Raw genomic sequence first — 16,120 nt, forward strand, 5'->3', positions numbered from 1 at the left:
TTCAGAAATACGGATGCAAACTCACACAAACTAAACATATACAAATGGCAAGATTTCTAGGAATAAACCCACTATTATCCTAATATAAAGATTTCCACAAAAATACTGCTGTGTGTAAAACAGAGTGTGCTGTGTGTGTACGTTGTTAAAAAACGTACACACACACACGCACACTCATATATTTATATATATATATATATATATATATATATATATATATATATATATATATATATATATATATATATATATATATTACAAAACATTTTATATATTAAATCTTAAGATTAGTTCCTCAGCCCTTTAACAGAAGACAGTCTTTATCAGTAAGCTGCTCAGGCCTTCATGTCTTTATCCAACCACGTCAGTGGAAAAAAAAAAAGAAGGTATGTAGCCTCATAGTCGTCTGGAGGAAGACGGAGAAAAACACTGCCTCATACAGATTAACACCAAGACTTTGATATTTACTGCCTCTGGGGATCAAACAGACACGCTGGATTAAACACATTAATCTAATCGGTACCCACGCACCCCGCAGCTGTCTTTTTCATTTTCGGAGAAAACTAAATGAATCGGTTTAGTCTTCTCTAAATTAAAAAAAAAAAAAAAAAAAAAAAAAAGAAGGGAGTGACAGAATCTCTAAAGAGCTCAAATAACAGATGTGTATGTCTTTGGTAAACACACTGATGCAGAAAAAAAACCTAGACATTTTCTAAGGAGAGGAGAAGATTAGATACACACCCACACACTCGTTCAGAGTAATCTGTCTGGCGACTGTTCTCTGTACCAGGAAAGGCAGTCCTGAACCGCTGCCTGATGTGCATGAGTGGTCCAACAGATCCTGCAGAGACAGAGAGATCTATAAATGTTCATGCTGAGTCAGCTAAATGGTTAGACGGTCTGTAATGCATAAGAATAGGGCAGCCCTCTGGTGGACAATTATAAAAAAAAAATACAAAAATAAAATAAAAAATACACTAGTTTCAGGCTCAGAGCTTTAACCTGCTTTTAGAACCTGATAAATGAGGCCAAGAAACACTGACTGCAAAAAGCCAACTATACAGTGAACTTTCTTTAGTCCATGGTTTATCTTCCTCAAAATAAAAAAAACCTCGTCACACAGTATTAAAAAGTTAGGTGACAGGATTGTATACATGAAAAGTGGGACATTGTAACCCGCAGAATTCTAAAGCTTGTGTGCTTCCTACAGAGCTACATCCGAAATCACATTTATGTTTCACACACCCGTTTGCTTTCTTGAACCCTTACATTGAACGCCAATGGCCTGGACCACTTCAACCAATCATAATTATTCTGTAAACGGATAATAGCAGATGTAGAGGACAGAGGGGTATGGAGACCCGCCGTGGCGACCCCTAATGGGAGAAGCCGAAAGAAGAAGTAGAAGAAGATAAAAAAAAAAAAAATTGCTTTCTGGACGATTTCATCGCAAATGTGCTGTCCAGAAACCATATCGACTGTGGAATTATTTAAAACTCATTAAGAATCATATTTACTACAAACAGAACCGCTAAAGCATCCATCGTTAAAGCCCAAACACATCTCGTATGTTTCGCTCTTGAAAAGAAATCTCACTGAGTCGGACCCGGTTTGACTTTCCACAATCAGAAGCTTTACTGGTGCCAGCACTTATCCCGTTCCTAATCCTCCTTCCAGACTCAGTTTAAACACATTGTCTGTGGCCTGGTTTGTAATGTAGAGTCATAACACCACCAGATGGCGACATTGAGCAACCAAGCAGACTTGAGTTCACTCACTATTAAAAAAAAAAAAAGAAGCACATCCAAAGAAAATACGGGGGAAAGAGGATGTAATCCAAAGCAGCAACCAGAGATAAACACATCTGCCTGATGAAGACAATTTGAACAGGGGAATATATGCGTGAGAGCACAAAAAGTAAAACCCTGCAGCATTAAATAGTGATCTGGAATACATACAAAATAGAGAGAAAAAAAAAATGAGAGAGAGAGAGAGAGAGAGAGAGAGAGAGAGAGAGAGACTCTATGTTCGGAAGACAGGCCTTGGACGTTCTGTAGTTCTGTGGCTGTATGGCATTTTTTTCCTCCTCAATAAATAAACAAAAAAATGGATAAATGAATAACTCAATAAATAAATAAATAAAGGGCCCATCCCACTTTAAAACAAAAGACAGCCCAAACCATGTGTTTCCTCCAAGAGCCTCTTCAGCTGTTTCTAATATCATCTCTGCCCCTCTTTTCCTGAACTGAAAAGTACTTTTTAATTATGCTCAAGCAAACATCGAGTCGCCGCATAGTTCAGTTCGGTTGCTAAGCACTCCGCGAGGCTCTGTGAATGCAGTTTGATAGAGATCCAACACGAGCAACTCAGGAAACACAGTCAACAACACTGTAGGTGCAATTTAATTTTGTATCAAACGTAAGCTGATGAAGTTGGTAAGCGTATCATAAAAATAGCATAGCTAAAGATAACACAAAATAAACTTATATAGAAAATATATAAAGCACTCCTCTGAATCAGCATATCGAAAAAAAGATCAAAGACACTTAAAACACTAAATTTTATTAATAAAGTGAACATTCTGACCGAACAGAGATGCTATTATGGAAGACACTAATTACGTATAGGGCAAGAGAGTCTTACCGCGAGCGTGTTTTCACCGACGTTGGATGCGATGAGTCCATCGATGGTGCCGTACTCGGCATCGCGGGCCGTCAGTCGCTCCATCTGGTTACGGTGGATTCGCCGGAAAATCAAGATGGCCACCATTGAAAGTATAATGAGGACAATCACCGGAGCCACAATTACGATGGCCAATGTTGTAACACTATAGTGAGGGCCCTCGACCACTGCGAAAGAGCAAGAGAGATTATGAAGCAGAATTGTATTACAATACTATATATATGTGTGTGTGTGTGTGTGTGTGTGTGTGTGTGTGTGTGTGTGTGTGTGTGTGTGTGTGTGTGTGTTTTTCCCTTATTGGAACTAAAAGGCTTGAACATTTGGTCGAGATTGTCTTATTGCGTAAGAGCGCAGAAGTGTAAATTATTCACTCAGTGCAAGTCGGTTCAACTGTTCATGAATTCTTTCTATTCATTTTCAACACAAAGGACTGTTTTAACTCCATTTACCCAGGTGTGCCCCATTGCCTGAGACAGCTAACACACACACTAACACACACACACAAAAGAGCTGCAGTTCAGACTGGGCTTCTGCAGGGAGAGGCTTTAATAATTAGGCATGCTGAAAGCCCACACTCGGTCTCCCTGCACCCAACCTGCCTGGACCATAAAGACCATGGCTTACATCGCAACACACACACACTCACACACACACACACAAGTGCATCTCTATCCTGCTCAGAGGCGCCTACACAGTGGGAGAGCAAACAGTGCTAGCCGGAGGACGTCCGCGAATGGACAGTAGGCCGATCGAGCTAATGGTAGACAGAATTTTGGGCTGTGGTGTGAAAAAAGATAAGTGAAGGTTACAAAAAAAAACAATCAAGAGACCTGTGAAAGTCTATGTAGAGTTACACTCAGGCTAAAAGTAGGCTTAGAAAGGGTTCTAAATGGGTTCTAAAGTGAGGCTCACAGTGGGTTGAGTGACAGTTTTTCAGAAAGCCAAGAAAGCACTTTGGAAAGAGGTGCAAAAGACAGTTCAGGATTCATTCTCAGGAAAAGAAACATCCATGCTAGCTTTCCATTTCTGCAGTGACTAGCCAGACTAGCTAGTGACAAGTGTATATATGGGGGTGGGAATTGACAGAAATTTCGACTGGAATATAACAAAGATGTATAGCTGGTTGAGATGCCTCGGGAAATTGCAGCAACGGATCCAAAGATATATATATATATATATATATATATATATATATATATATATATATATATATATATATATATATATGTATATATATATATATATATATATATATATATGTATATATATATATGTATATATATATATATATATATATATATATATATATATATATATATATATATATATATATATATATATATATATATATATAAAGAATCCATAAACTATTTAAATCAGAAATCATGAGTTTAGCAGATAAGTGTCGTACTGTTTACTTTCTTAACCTAGCATAAACAGTATCTAATTTTAATGACTCATATCCTTCATATATTCACATTTTACACTTAAATTTACCGCATTTATCGGACAGCTGTGTCTTATAAAGTTAGCATTTAGCAAGTGTTTTTAGCAACTTCGGAATGCAAAGGATCATTTTTAATAAGTATTTACCAGCAATGCCGAGACAACGTCGTTCATTCGAGGATTAAAATAAATCCTTATCTCCATTAAAGCCTACAAGCTTCTCTCCTTTTTTAAGAACAGACACCATTTGAGACGTTATTTGCGATGAAGATTCAACACCCACAATATGTAAGTAGGAGCAAGAAACACCGCATGTGTTTTATGCCTTTTAATCAGATTGCAGTTTAATTTATGCAACTATGATGTTTGAAAATCAATACAAACACCAACTCACTATGTATTGCAGCTAATTCAGACAAAGCAGAAATGCTGCTAGCAATATTTTCTGACTTCCTACTTCCTATCTTAAAGCTTCCTTATAATACTTAAGACGTTTCCAACATTTAGCTGGAATAAAAAAGAACTGCATTTCTGTTTTTCATTAACAAAAACGTGGCAAAAATGTACAAAACTCTCCACCATAAAATGATTGAATTTGCACAATAACCTGTTGTAATGATGCTACAGAATTTCAAAGGAAATCGGAGCAGTCGCAGATGGTTGAAAGGTAAAAGAGTATTTGGAAAGTAACCTGGAAAAAGGTTTAAATCCTGTGCACGTATGCATTCAGGGGTCGAGGACTTCCAGGTTTCTCCTCGGTCAGGAACATTAGAACCGGACGGCACAGAGTGGGTTTCATTTGTGATTTGTGCATTTGCCATCAAGTGGGCGATGTTAAAATGGGTTAAACCCAGGCTAAAGGTGGGCCAAAAAAGGGGCTTGCGATGGTCTTGAACTACAGCACACAGCTAGCAGCTCCACATAGCATAACCACCCACACGCTCCCGTGCGAGACTGCAGGAGCGAGGGCTGTACTCCAGACAAAGACGCCATTTTCTGCTCACTTGCACTCAAGACTTTTTTTTTCTTCATATGGTACACGGGGAGGAATCCAGCAGTCTGATTAAAATCTTGCTCCATCTCTCTCACACAAACGAAAACATGTATGCAGATTAAGACATGCACAGACAGGCATGCGCGCACACACACACACACACACACACACACACAGAGACAAGCCTAGAATTTAAAAACGCATCATAATTCCTCTCACATAATTCCCCTTTTCATTCCTCCAAGAGAGGAATGCCAAGTTAAGACAAGAAAGCATTTCCTTCTATCCCAACAGATCTGATAAATCCTCGTCTGCCGCGATTTCTGACGTGTGACAGACAATAGGCTCTATCTCAAAGGTCAACAAGCTAAAGAAGAAAAAAAGAACTCCTGCAAAACCTGTTTTTTTTCTTTCTCAAAAAGATCACAACACTTACAACCAAAGACGCCTGCTGGCAAGAGCGTTGAGACCTTGTGTGCGCATGCAGAAATGGGAATTTGATAACAGATTATACATTATATATATTGCATTGGGCCACATGTGAGGTGCTACATGAGGTAGAATCTTTTTCATAACAGAACCGTTTAACAAAACGTTTGCATTAAAGTGTAAACAAATTCTCATACAAACAATTTAAGATTCTATGTCCTACTTGACTTTGCATGTCCTAAAATTGTATTCCTAACCAGAAATTAAACTCAATGCTTAAAATGGTGTGTGTGTGTGTGTGTGTGTGTGTGTGTGTATATATATATATATATATATATATATATATATATATATATATATATATATATATATATATATATATATATATATATATATATATATATATATATATATATATTCTGTAAATAAGATTCAGATAAGAATCAGATGATTACGATTATAAATTTATGCTGAAACGTAAGCTTCTAAACCAAAAAATTTCTAATAAACATTTACGCTGATGATAAAACTCTTAAATTAAATCCTTTGGTTTCAATGAATATGTAAATTAATTCTGTGATACAAACACAAGTTTAGAAAAATCCCTCCCTCTCTATTTTTATAAAAATAAGGGGGGTCACTGAAGTGAAAAAAGTTGCTTTCCAGGAGCTTCCCTTTCACAGCTGGACCATTTCCCGTGTTTATTGTGTGATATGTAAAGCTGAAAAACCAAAAAGACCGAATTCGGAGGCGCCATGTGCGATAATGGCAGATAATTTCATGTCCTGCTGTGTCGAGCAGAAACGTGTCAGCCTGAGCTTCGTTTAAAAAAAAAATCTAATAAAAAAAACGGACGACGGGACAGGCTTCTGATCAGGCGACTGGGATTTGAGAACCGTTGCTAGAATCTCATCCCACAATGAAGATGATGTAAAAGGAATCTCAGAGAGGAGAAAGGAGAGGTGAAGGGCATTCAGGGCCTGTAATCCAGGATTCACATAGAAACACGCCCCAGCACCTGCTGCACTTCTCCTGCTCCAGTGAGGACGCCAAGCTTTAATACAACAGAAGGGGTTTCGGTGACCGTGTTGGTGGTCAGAGTGGGTGTAATAAAAATAAAAAACAGCATGTGTGTGAAGGTGTGAGGAGACACACAGTGCACGCTTACAAGCAGGATGGTGGCGACATTTTGTTTCAAAATGTCTGAACGGTCAGGTAAAGATTTCACAAGAGTGGATTATCAGACTTTTTGAGGAACCGACATTTGCAGGAGATACGAGGTGGAGTCGTCACGGTTACCATCCATAGATTATTTTCATATATTATCCCATAGATTGTAATGCTCTGAGACAACATTTATTGGCCATTTCAGCGATATTCCATGGTTTTCATCTGATTAAAGTTGCATTACAATTAAATCGACATCTAATTCCTGTTATCAGTTATGGTATAGTATCCTATTAGTCCCACACCAGACTCTTCGGAATGTTGTACGGTATGTATTGTGTGTGTGTGTGTGTGTGTGTGTGTGTGTGTGTGTGTGTGTGTGTGTGTGTGTGTGTGTGTGTGTGTGTGCGCGCGCGTTACCTCGGACAGGCAGAGCCACGCTGAGGTTCATATTACACAGGCGTGCCTGGCAGCACTCGACAATCTGGTCAGGTGAGGGTGGAGTTTTGCAGGTCATGCGACCCTGCTCGTACACGGTGAAGCAGCCCTTCTGATGGACCACCACTCCATCGCTCACGGTCAGAGACGAGAAACACTGCTGTCCTATACACCGCTCCCCTGACACGCAAGAACGGCCCTCGCACACGCATTCGTGCTCTTTCGGTTGCAGTTTTGTTTCTGCGTCTATTCAGGGGGAGGATGAGGACGAAGAACATTAGCAAAAAAAATACAGCTGAATATAAATGACATTACAATTAAACTCCAGAGCGGTTTTCTTTAACGACGTGACAGAAAATCAGCATGTGATTATTGATGATGCTGAATAGTAGTGAAGAGAAAATGACGTTTGGAACGAGTTCTCACTTCAAGCACTTTTTCCCCATAGATGTAGTATGACAGGAAATTAATCTACAGATAAAATATATAATTCTTTAATTATTAAAAAAAAATTAATTACGCTTTCAAATTGCTGTGCTACAGTACAAACAACAATAAACAAATCTCAGACATTATGGAAAAAATCAGGATGGTAACAGTATTTCTGCATTTCTCCACTCCATTGATTGTTTTCCTACAAACGCATGCATCCGGGTGTTAAGTGATAACCGTTAAAGCTTATGACTGACATCCAGCTAAACATCAATAAGTAAAACTAATCCCACTTACCTCTAGATGGTGGTTCTGCTGTAATGTTGGCGTTACACAGGTGGCCTGTGCAACAATTAATGATGCTATCAGGTGAGTTTGGGGTGTCACAGTTAGCTGCGCCCCTCTGTGAGGCAGAGAAACATCCTTTTCTGTGTTGCAGGTGTCCGTTGGTGACTGTGACGGAGGAGAAACACTGCTCTCCTACACACCGCCCTCCAGTCGCACACTCCGCTTCCTCACACACACATTCATGCTGCCTTGAATCCTTATCTGGAAAGGAAACAAATAGATAAAAAAGTCTGCATATCCTGCCAGTATATGCTAGTCTTATTCAGCTTAGAATATCCTGCTTGTACTAGCTTGTCCTGGCCTGTAGAGTAAGAGGTCGAGAGTAATTTATGCTGGTCTTATTAACCAGATATCGACTAATTTATCCGTTCGTGTATAGGCTGGTCTAGATGAATTTATCCTAGTCTCCATAACCTGATCTAGCATAAAGACGGCTTCATGAAGATATGGTGTACATTAGTTAGAGTGGAAGATCTTAATTGGCCCACTATAATATAGTTCTGACCTCAACCCTATTAAACACCTTTGGGATCAATTGGAACGCTGACTGCTTCCCAGGCATCATCACTCTTCATCAGTGCCTGATATTTCTAACACCCTGGTAGCTGACTGAGCACAAATCTCCAGAACCGCACTAAAATCTAGTGGAACTTCTTCCCAGCAGAAAGGTTTTTATAACAGCAAATGCGGAATAAATGGATGGAATGGATTAATATCTTATGGTCACGTTGTCTATATTTTGTATGCAGGTCCTAATTTGTAGCAATTCAGTTCAGTTGGTTCGTTTTTATTGTGCCATTTTATTTGTCTTTAAAGGAAATCAATAAAACACAGTTTCAATGTTTATATTTTTTTGAGAATGCTAACCAGGAACTATGTCACTGACCTGTGCATATCATGTACACGGATTTCCTAAAAAGCTTTTGTATAACTGCGGATAGTTTTAATAACGCTTTATATCAGGAAACTCACCTGAGCTTGGCAACTCCACAGTTAGGTTGCTGTTGCACAGTGTTCCCTTGCAGCACTGCATCATGATGCCAGACTCCAGTGGGGAGCTTCCGCACTGTACTGCCTCTTCCTCCGTACCCACAATGCACCCCTTCTGTCGCAGGGCCGTCCCGTTCCGGATGGAGACTGAAGAGAAGCACTGCTGGCCAAAGCAGCGGCCGTTGCTGCCACATGACTGCCCCTCGCACACGCACTCAAAGTCATTCACCGTTGCTTTATCTACACGGACACACACACACACACACGGGTGAGTGAATCATTCTTCCTCTCTTTTATCCGCAGTACTACTGCGACGCAGAGAGCCGGCAATGTCAAATACTACTTCAGAGGTTACTAAAGTATGCTATGCAAAGCAGCAGAGAAATACAAGAAGGAAAGTCGAAAGAAGGACACAGAGTTTGGGATTCATTACACTAGGCTTTTGCACATCATCTCCATTGTGGATTGGTTAATACATTATAAGTAAACGGAGAGAAGGAAGAGAGAGAGACAGAGAGAGTCTTAAATGCTCGGTCATTATTCTAGCTCTGAAAGGAAATCAGTGAAGCAATCACAAAGAAGTTGACACACAGTCGGTGTGTCCTTGAGCAAGGAGGATGCAACTATCTCTCGCTCACTCTTACAAACACACTAGTCTATAAAAGACCTCTCAGAGATTCCCTTATCCTCCTGCACATGTGGTTATGACTAGACAAATATCTGTGCCAACTTTTACCTTCCACGCCGGCAGCTGGTAAAACCACTAAGGCTACAAGCAGGAGGATCATGATGCCATCGACCATCGCAGACCTGGAAACAAATGCAGAGAAAAATGTCATAAATCTGAAACAAAATATGCTTTATATAAGCAGATTTCACCTTCTGTTACTTTAAAACTGCTAATTTATATTCATCTTGGAGTTCGAGTAAGGAAACTGCGTAGTTGCAAAAGAAAAGAAAAATATATAAATCCCCCCCCCCACACACGCAGACAGACGAAGACACCCTCCTACAGCTTGGTGGAGGAAGAAAAAAAAAAAAAAGGAGTTGAAATTCAAGCACCACAGCGCAGATAGTGGAAGAGGAGGAGGAGGAGAGATGGTGATAAAGAGAGTGTCAGAAAAAGGAAGTAGGCAGGAAAAGAGAGAGGGGGAACACGAGATTACTGGTGCAAGAGTTCAGGATTCCTCCACAACTGCACACCAGAGCAAAAACAATAGTTGAGGAAAGCTTTCCATTGGCTGGGATTACAAGCAGATTTCCATTCAGTTTAATGACTTTGTTTCAAGTGCAGATTGTGAATAAACACACTAAACCTTCGAAAATATTTGACATGCCAGTTACATGCGATCCACAGCCTATTGATCAAAAGTTTGTGAGTCCTGTCAGGGGTTTCTTAAATTTACTACAAATCTTTCATTATGTCAGTCTTAGCTAAATCTACTCTACTCCATGATTGCTCTCTGAAGGCAAGCGAATTTTAGTAAAGAACGTATAACGAGATATTTATAAGCAATCAGAATGTACATAAAATAAACTGAATATTGACTCAGTTAATCATCCTGACACGAGGGGGAAAAAAAGTCAAATCTTTTATCTGGATTAATCTAACCGTCTGATTATAATGCAATTGTAAGTTGCCGGTGTAGTATAATAAAGCGTGTATAGTTTTTACTTTATGTTACATTCAAATAAATGTACTATTGTATGATGTTAGACACAGAATGCCGCAACTTTAACAACCATGCTGTAACATTTTAAGGGTTTTAAATGTAAAAAACTGGACTCAAGATATCAGACCTTTCTTCCTTTTATGAAATGTGCAATGAATCCAACAGGAAGTGATACGAATGGCACCTCGAAAGTTCCAGATTTACAACCGTTTGATGCTTTTTGTAGTTCTGCTCTATTGAAACTGCTATGGGACAAAAAAAAAGTGACAAGCTTTAGTCTCCTCTATTAAAGTCACAGTCTGTGTCTATATATACTGTATTCTACTGTAATGTACCGTAGAAAAAGGTTGGTTTAATAAAGGGGAGGAGCAGTTGACTGACGGAAAATGAAAAAAAGAAAAAAAAAAAAGACAAGACAAGAAACAGACACACAATCGCACATGAAAGCTGAACGATTCTTGTGGTATTAGAGACACTTAAAAATATTATAAAACAAGCCTAAATATGATTGAGGAAATGGATGCGAGTATCGGGTTTGGGGCTCTGCGGGGCACAACCTGTTTTCCGTCTGGGCACAGAATCATCTGCAAGTTGAAAATCCTGAACTAAAGTGGATCTCATGCCTTTCTGTCGTCCTGGAAACAAGGCACTGAGTGGCAAGCAGTGGGAAGACTAGAGCGTTCCGATTGGCTAGAACAAAGAAAGAGGGGGAGAGAGAGAGAGAGAGAGAGAGAGAGAGAGAGAGAGAGAGAGAGAGAGAGAGACAGACAGTAGAGGGGAGGCTGCCTGGCAGATAGAGTAGAGAAGCCAGACGTGAGAGGAGGAGGAAGAGATGGAAAAGGAGAGGGGGATAGACGCACAGCAGGACGGATGAGTGCAGAATTCGAGATTGTTTTAGAGCCAGAATCCCTAAAATCAGCCCACTCATACACATGCCTTCCAAATTCATTTCAGTCATTTAGCCCATGCACACACACACACACACGCACGCACACGTCAAAACACACACATACACACAGTTTATAAAAGCCCACTCAAAATCTACTATCATCGTTGTTCTTGCAACGTGATAAAACGTTAGCAGCTAAGAGCTCCCTCGTGACCTGTTTATTCCACACAAATCACTTATCTAGCTTACGCGTGTTATGTGTGTGCGCAAAAAAAAGAGAGAGCGCGAGAACGAGTGAGAGGGCTTTTGTGGCTGCCTGGATGCTCCCAGACATAAAAAATTAAGTGCGTCCTGTTAGTGTTAGCCTGGCGGCGTAGTGGATGCCCAGAGACCACATGCTGCTCATTTAATCAGGCCACAAATACACACAGACTGAGGCAGACACATCGTCACACAGCACACACACACCGACACAAAATCAGTGGCCGTTAGCAGCAGGGGAAGGGGCAAACTGAGGGGGTAAGCGAGGTGAATGAAGGGGCAGTGAGGCGGACCGAGAGCAAAGCGGGAATTTACAGAAATAGAGTATGTGAGGAAAAGGGGGGCATTTTCTACTTTCAATTAGAAGAATGAATACAGCTGGGGATTTCACTCAATTATCCCAAGAACTGGTAGAGGAAAACGGTAGGCAGCATATTGAATGACCTGAATTTCCCTGCACACACACTGGCCTACGATGGCACATTACATCGCCCTGTAATTCTTATCTCAAAATCCGCACATTTTTGTTATTTCATTATTCATTCACTCTTTGAACCTGTTCCTAAAAATTGCCCAAATGATTAAAAAAACTAAATAATCATTCTGTATTTGCTTAGACTAACACTCTCCACTTTGTATGATACAGCTTATTACATCCAGTGTGCTGATAGCTTAGCTAAGCTAACTAGCTAGCTTGATTTTTTAGCTACTACAAAGACAGACTCTCGATCTTACCGCAGATTATTAATAAGCTACTATTAAAACAATTTGATGATGAGGTTAGCTAGTTATTTAGACATGTAATGGAGCTATTTCTGTCTAGCTAAACACACTCTATTTGTAGCCCCTGAAACTAGCTAGCAAGAATATACAATTCAGCATTAAGCTTTAGTAAACAGCTTTCCCTTATTGAGTATTTTAATAACACAATCAATGTTTGAATCATGTGAGTGATTTCAGGAAAAAAAAACTAAATAAAGCATCGTTGTCAGTATTTTTATGTTAGTGTGATTGTAGCGTATTTTACAGTGTTACTAGCTAAAAGGTTATTTTAGTTCAGCTAACATGCTCCACTGACAACCCAAGCTACAATTCTAGGAAATACCAAGAAAGAAAAACTCATTTTACAAAACAGTTTTCCGACTAGTTTTTGATGCAACAGTATGTATGGCTCCTTGCTGTTACTATTACAATGTCCAAAGATTCATCTCACAAGAATCAAGTGCTTCATGTAACCTTAAATCGGTTTAAAAAAATATCAAAACACCACAACAGCTAAGGTGGTGAGTTTCACATCTATTAGTGAGTGAGGCAAAATCAAAACAAAATGAATGCATGCTAATTGGCTTGGCATCAGCCTGCGTATATTCATTATTCAAAACAAAAAGCAAAAAATTCAAATGTCCTCAGGACATGTAGTGTTGAAAGAAAAAAAAAAGCAGCCATATTTGTATGTAAGGATAAAGGGTCAATTAAACTTTGGCAAGGGCAGATAGAATAAAAAACCTCAAAGACTCCAAGTATTATGCAAATGATCCATTATTTATACACACACACACACACACACACACACACACACACACACACACACACACACACACACACACACACATTATATATATATATATATATATATATATATATATATATATATATATATATATATATATATATATATATATATATATATAGCAATTTTTCCAACGAAGCAAATATCCAAAACATATCCTTTCAGTAACGATTTAGCTCTGTCCTTCAGAGCTGGTTGCTCCTCTTGGATCAATTTAACAGATTGTATCTACAAAAACTGTCTGGGAAAGTTTGGATCACTTCCTGGAGTTGGGTCAATTGAGTCAATCTGCTTGCTCACTGCAATGAAACCAGGTTAGCGTTGGAAGCAGATGAAGACCACCTCTGTCACGCGTTCATGTCTGCACCTGAGCAAAACTGCTGTGCTCTTAGTTGGATAAACGAACGGCGCACCAAGGTTCGACTGAAACAGACTAAACTCTGCATAAGTGAATCTGCACTTTTCCAGGAATGCTCCTTTAGTGGGTACATTTCAAGTTAAATTCATATCTGCATTGTAAGAGTAGACAAGAAGTAAACAAGGTGGGTAATTTTTTTCTGCAGAATCACCTTGAGCAGTGAATAAATCTTTTTTTTTCCCCCAATACCAAATGCCCAGACACATTTGCAGCACGCATCCCAAGAGGTTCGGCTGATATTTTCAGCTAAAAGGAAAACAGTCAGCTAAGTGAAGGTGAGACAGAAATACATAAACAAACCCACATCCACCCAACACTAATCTTAGCTACAACCTTTTCATTTATAGCACAATAAAAGATAAATCCACAGTATTGCATGCTCTGCTCGTTATGACTTTTAATGCGAAGCAATAAGCCCATATACAGAAATATTGTGCTTGGCTAAGCAAAACTAACAAGCACCAAAATATATATATTTTTTAAATCACAGCTGATGATTTTGCTTCTGTAATAGTCATCAGTTCCGGCATAGTTCGAATTGGCTCACCTCCCATCCAGCTTTCATGGCTCAGTTGTAATTAAAGGTTTTTTTTTCCCCATCTCCCTATTCAGTCAGTAAAATGTGCCATGCCATTGCAGGTGGCTGCTTATTTGGTCTAATTAAAAACCTTTACAGGCATTATTCACCCGAAACCTGGCACAGACACAACCGACATGACTGACACATGGCACCTTATGAAATCACAGTAAACCTCCAGTTTGCAGCCTGGAACAAAAACCTCAGCTGGACAAAAACAAAAAATAAAATAATTTGAATAAACCTAATTGGTGAGGAAATCTCACCTGATATTAAAGGTTCAAAAGATTTGGGAGAAATTGTTTTTTTTTTGTACTAGCATTTCAAAGTTGAAGGCATGAAGTAGAAAGAACAGGCGTCAACGAAAAGTTCTTTAATTTCTGACCCTCTGTTACCCTCATCAATCTCTCTAATTCATATTCTCTTTCTTGGTCTATTATTCATCTCCCATTTTCTTCATCTTGCTCCTCGATTTTGATATCCTTTGCAATTTTTCCAATCTGTTTCTCCTTTGTATCTTTATGTCTCTGTAGACTTTCCATCTTCCTGTTCATTGTCTTCCTTCTTTTCTATTTGCTACCCCCCTTGATTTCCAGCCCACCCTCAGTCAGATTAGGTCAGTCAGCTATTTTCCCCTGCACCTATTTATCCTGGATCTGATATCAGTGTCTTGAAGTCAGTCAGCCCACAAGGGTGGGTGTGTATGTGGGGGAAGGGTGGTGGGGGGGGGGGGAGTTCAAGATAAGAGACAAGATCAAACCCAGACAGTTCAGTAAAGAACATTCAGTCTTTTGCTCTGGAGAAAGAAAAAGACACAGCACTCAAGTCAAATGGGGCCAAAGCTGGCCAGATGTTTTTTCTAACCTGACAGATATATATGTAAGAATCTTCAGTAGTTCAGACACTGCTCAACACTACCTTGTGATCTCTGTTCTTTTTTTTTTTTTTGCAGTCTGTTAATAACCGATGCCCATTATCATCAAGAAATAAAGAATAAAGTACATGACTAATTAGCCAGACAAGATCTTGTAAAGTAAAAAATAAAAAACCTTGCTAGATTATTTTCTTGTTTTGACACGCATAATCTATAAGTGGTGGAAACCCTAATTAGAAACTCTTAAACAATGCTTCAAAAACTCGCAGTACCAAGTACCAAAATAGTTAGCTGAATTGAAAATACTTTATCGCATTCTATATTAGAAAGAACAGAAACATTCTCAGTAATTTACAATTTGTACCATACATTTATCTTAAAAAAGAAATCCTCAGAATTTTTTTTATATAATTTACAGTACAGACCAAAAGTTTGGACACACCTCATTCAAAGAGTTTTCTTTATTTTCATGACTATGAAAATTGTAGAGTCACACTGAAGGCATCAAGGGCTATTTGCCCAAGAAGGAGAGTGATGGGGTGTTGCGCCAGATGACCTGGCCTCCACAGTCACCGGACCTGAACCCAATCGAGATGGTTTAGGGGTGAGCTGGACCGCAGAGTGAAGGCAAAAGGGCCAACAAGTGCCAAGCATCTCTCAGGGAACTCCTTCAAGACTGTTAAAGATTATTTCAGGTGACTACCTCTTGAAGCTCATCGAGAGAATGTCAAGAGTGTGCAAAGCAGTAATCAAAGCAAAAGGTGGCTACTTTGAAGAACCTAGAATATGACATTTTTCAGTTGTTTCACACTTTTTTGTTATGTATATAATTCCACATGTGTTAATTCATAGTTTTGATGCCTTCAGTGTGAATCTACAATTTTCATAGTCATGAAAATATAGAAAACTCTTTGAATGAGAAGGTGTGTCCA

General features: G+C 39.1%; 1 protein-coding gene across 4 annotated transcripts in view; it reads right to left on the reverse strand.

Annotated features, from left to right (window-relative positions):
• LOC310724011 (activin receptor type-1-like) overlaps positions 1-16,120 on the reverse strand; it is a 41,148-nt gene that overhangs the window by 6,487 nt on the left and 18,541 nt on the right. For 3 of the 4 annotated variants that reach the window (XM_083537747.1, XM_083537748.1, XM_083537746.1), the window contains 6 exons: positions 9,663-9,736; positions 8,909-9,166; positions 7,886-8,137; positions 7,139-7,402; positions 2,644-2,849; positions 742-841 (listed from right to left, as the gene is read on the reverse strand). In XM_083537747.1, coding sequence (XP_083393873.1) covers positions 742-841; positions 2,644-2,849; positions 7,139-7,402; positions 7,886-8,137; positions 8,909-9,166; positions 9,663-9,729 — 1,147 coding nt within the window. In that variant the 5' untranslated portion in view covers positions 9,730-9,736. Of the gene's footprint in view, positions 1-741; positions 842-2,643; positions 2,850-7,138; positions 7,403-7,885; positions 8,138-8,908; positions 9,167-9,662; positions 9,770-16,120 lie in introns of all 4 variants that reach the window. The other variant, XM_083537749.1, reaches the window with a different exon arrangement.

Source organism: Silurus aristotelis, assembly GCF_946808225.1.
Source record: "Silurus aristotelis genome assembly, chromosome: 3".
NCBI lineage: Eukaryota > Metazoa > Chordata > Actinopteri > Siluriformes > Siluridae > Silurus > Silurus aristotelis.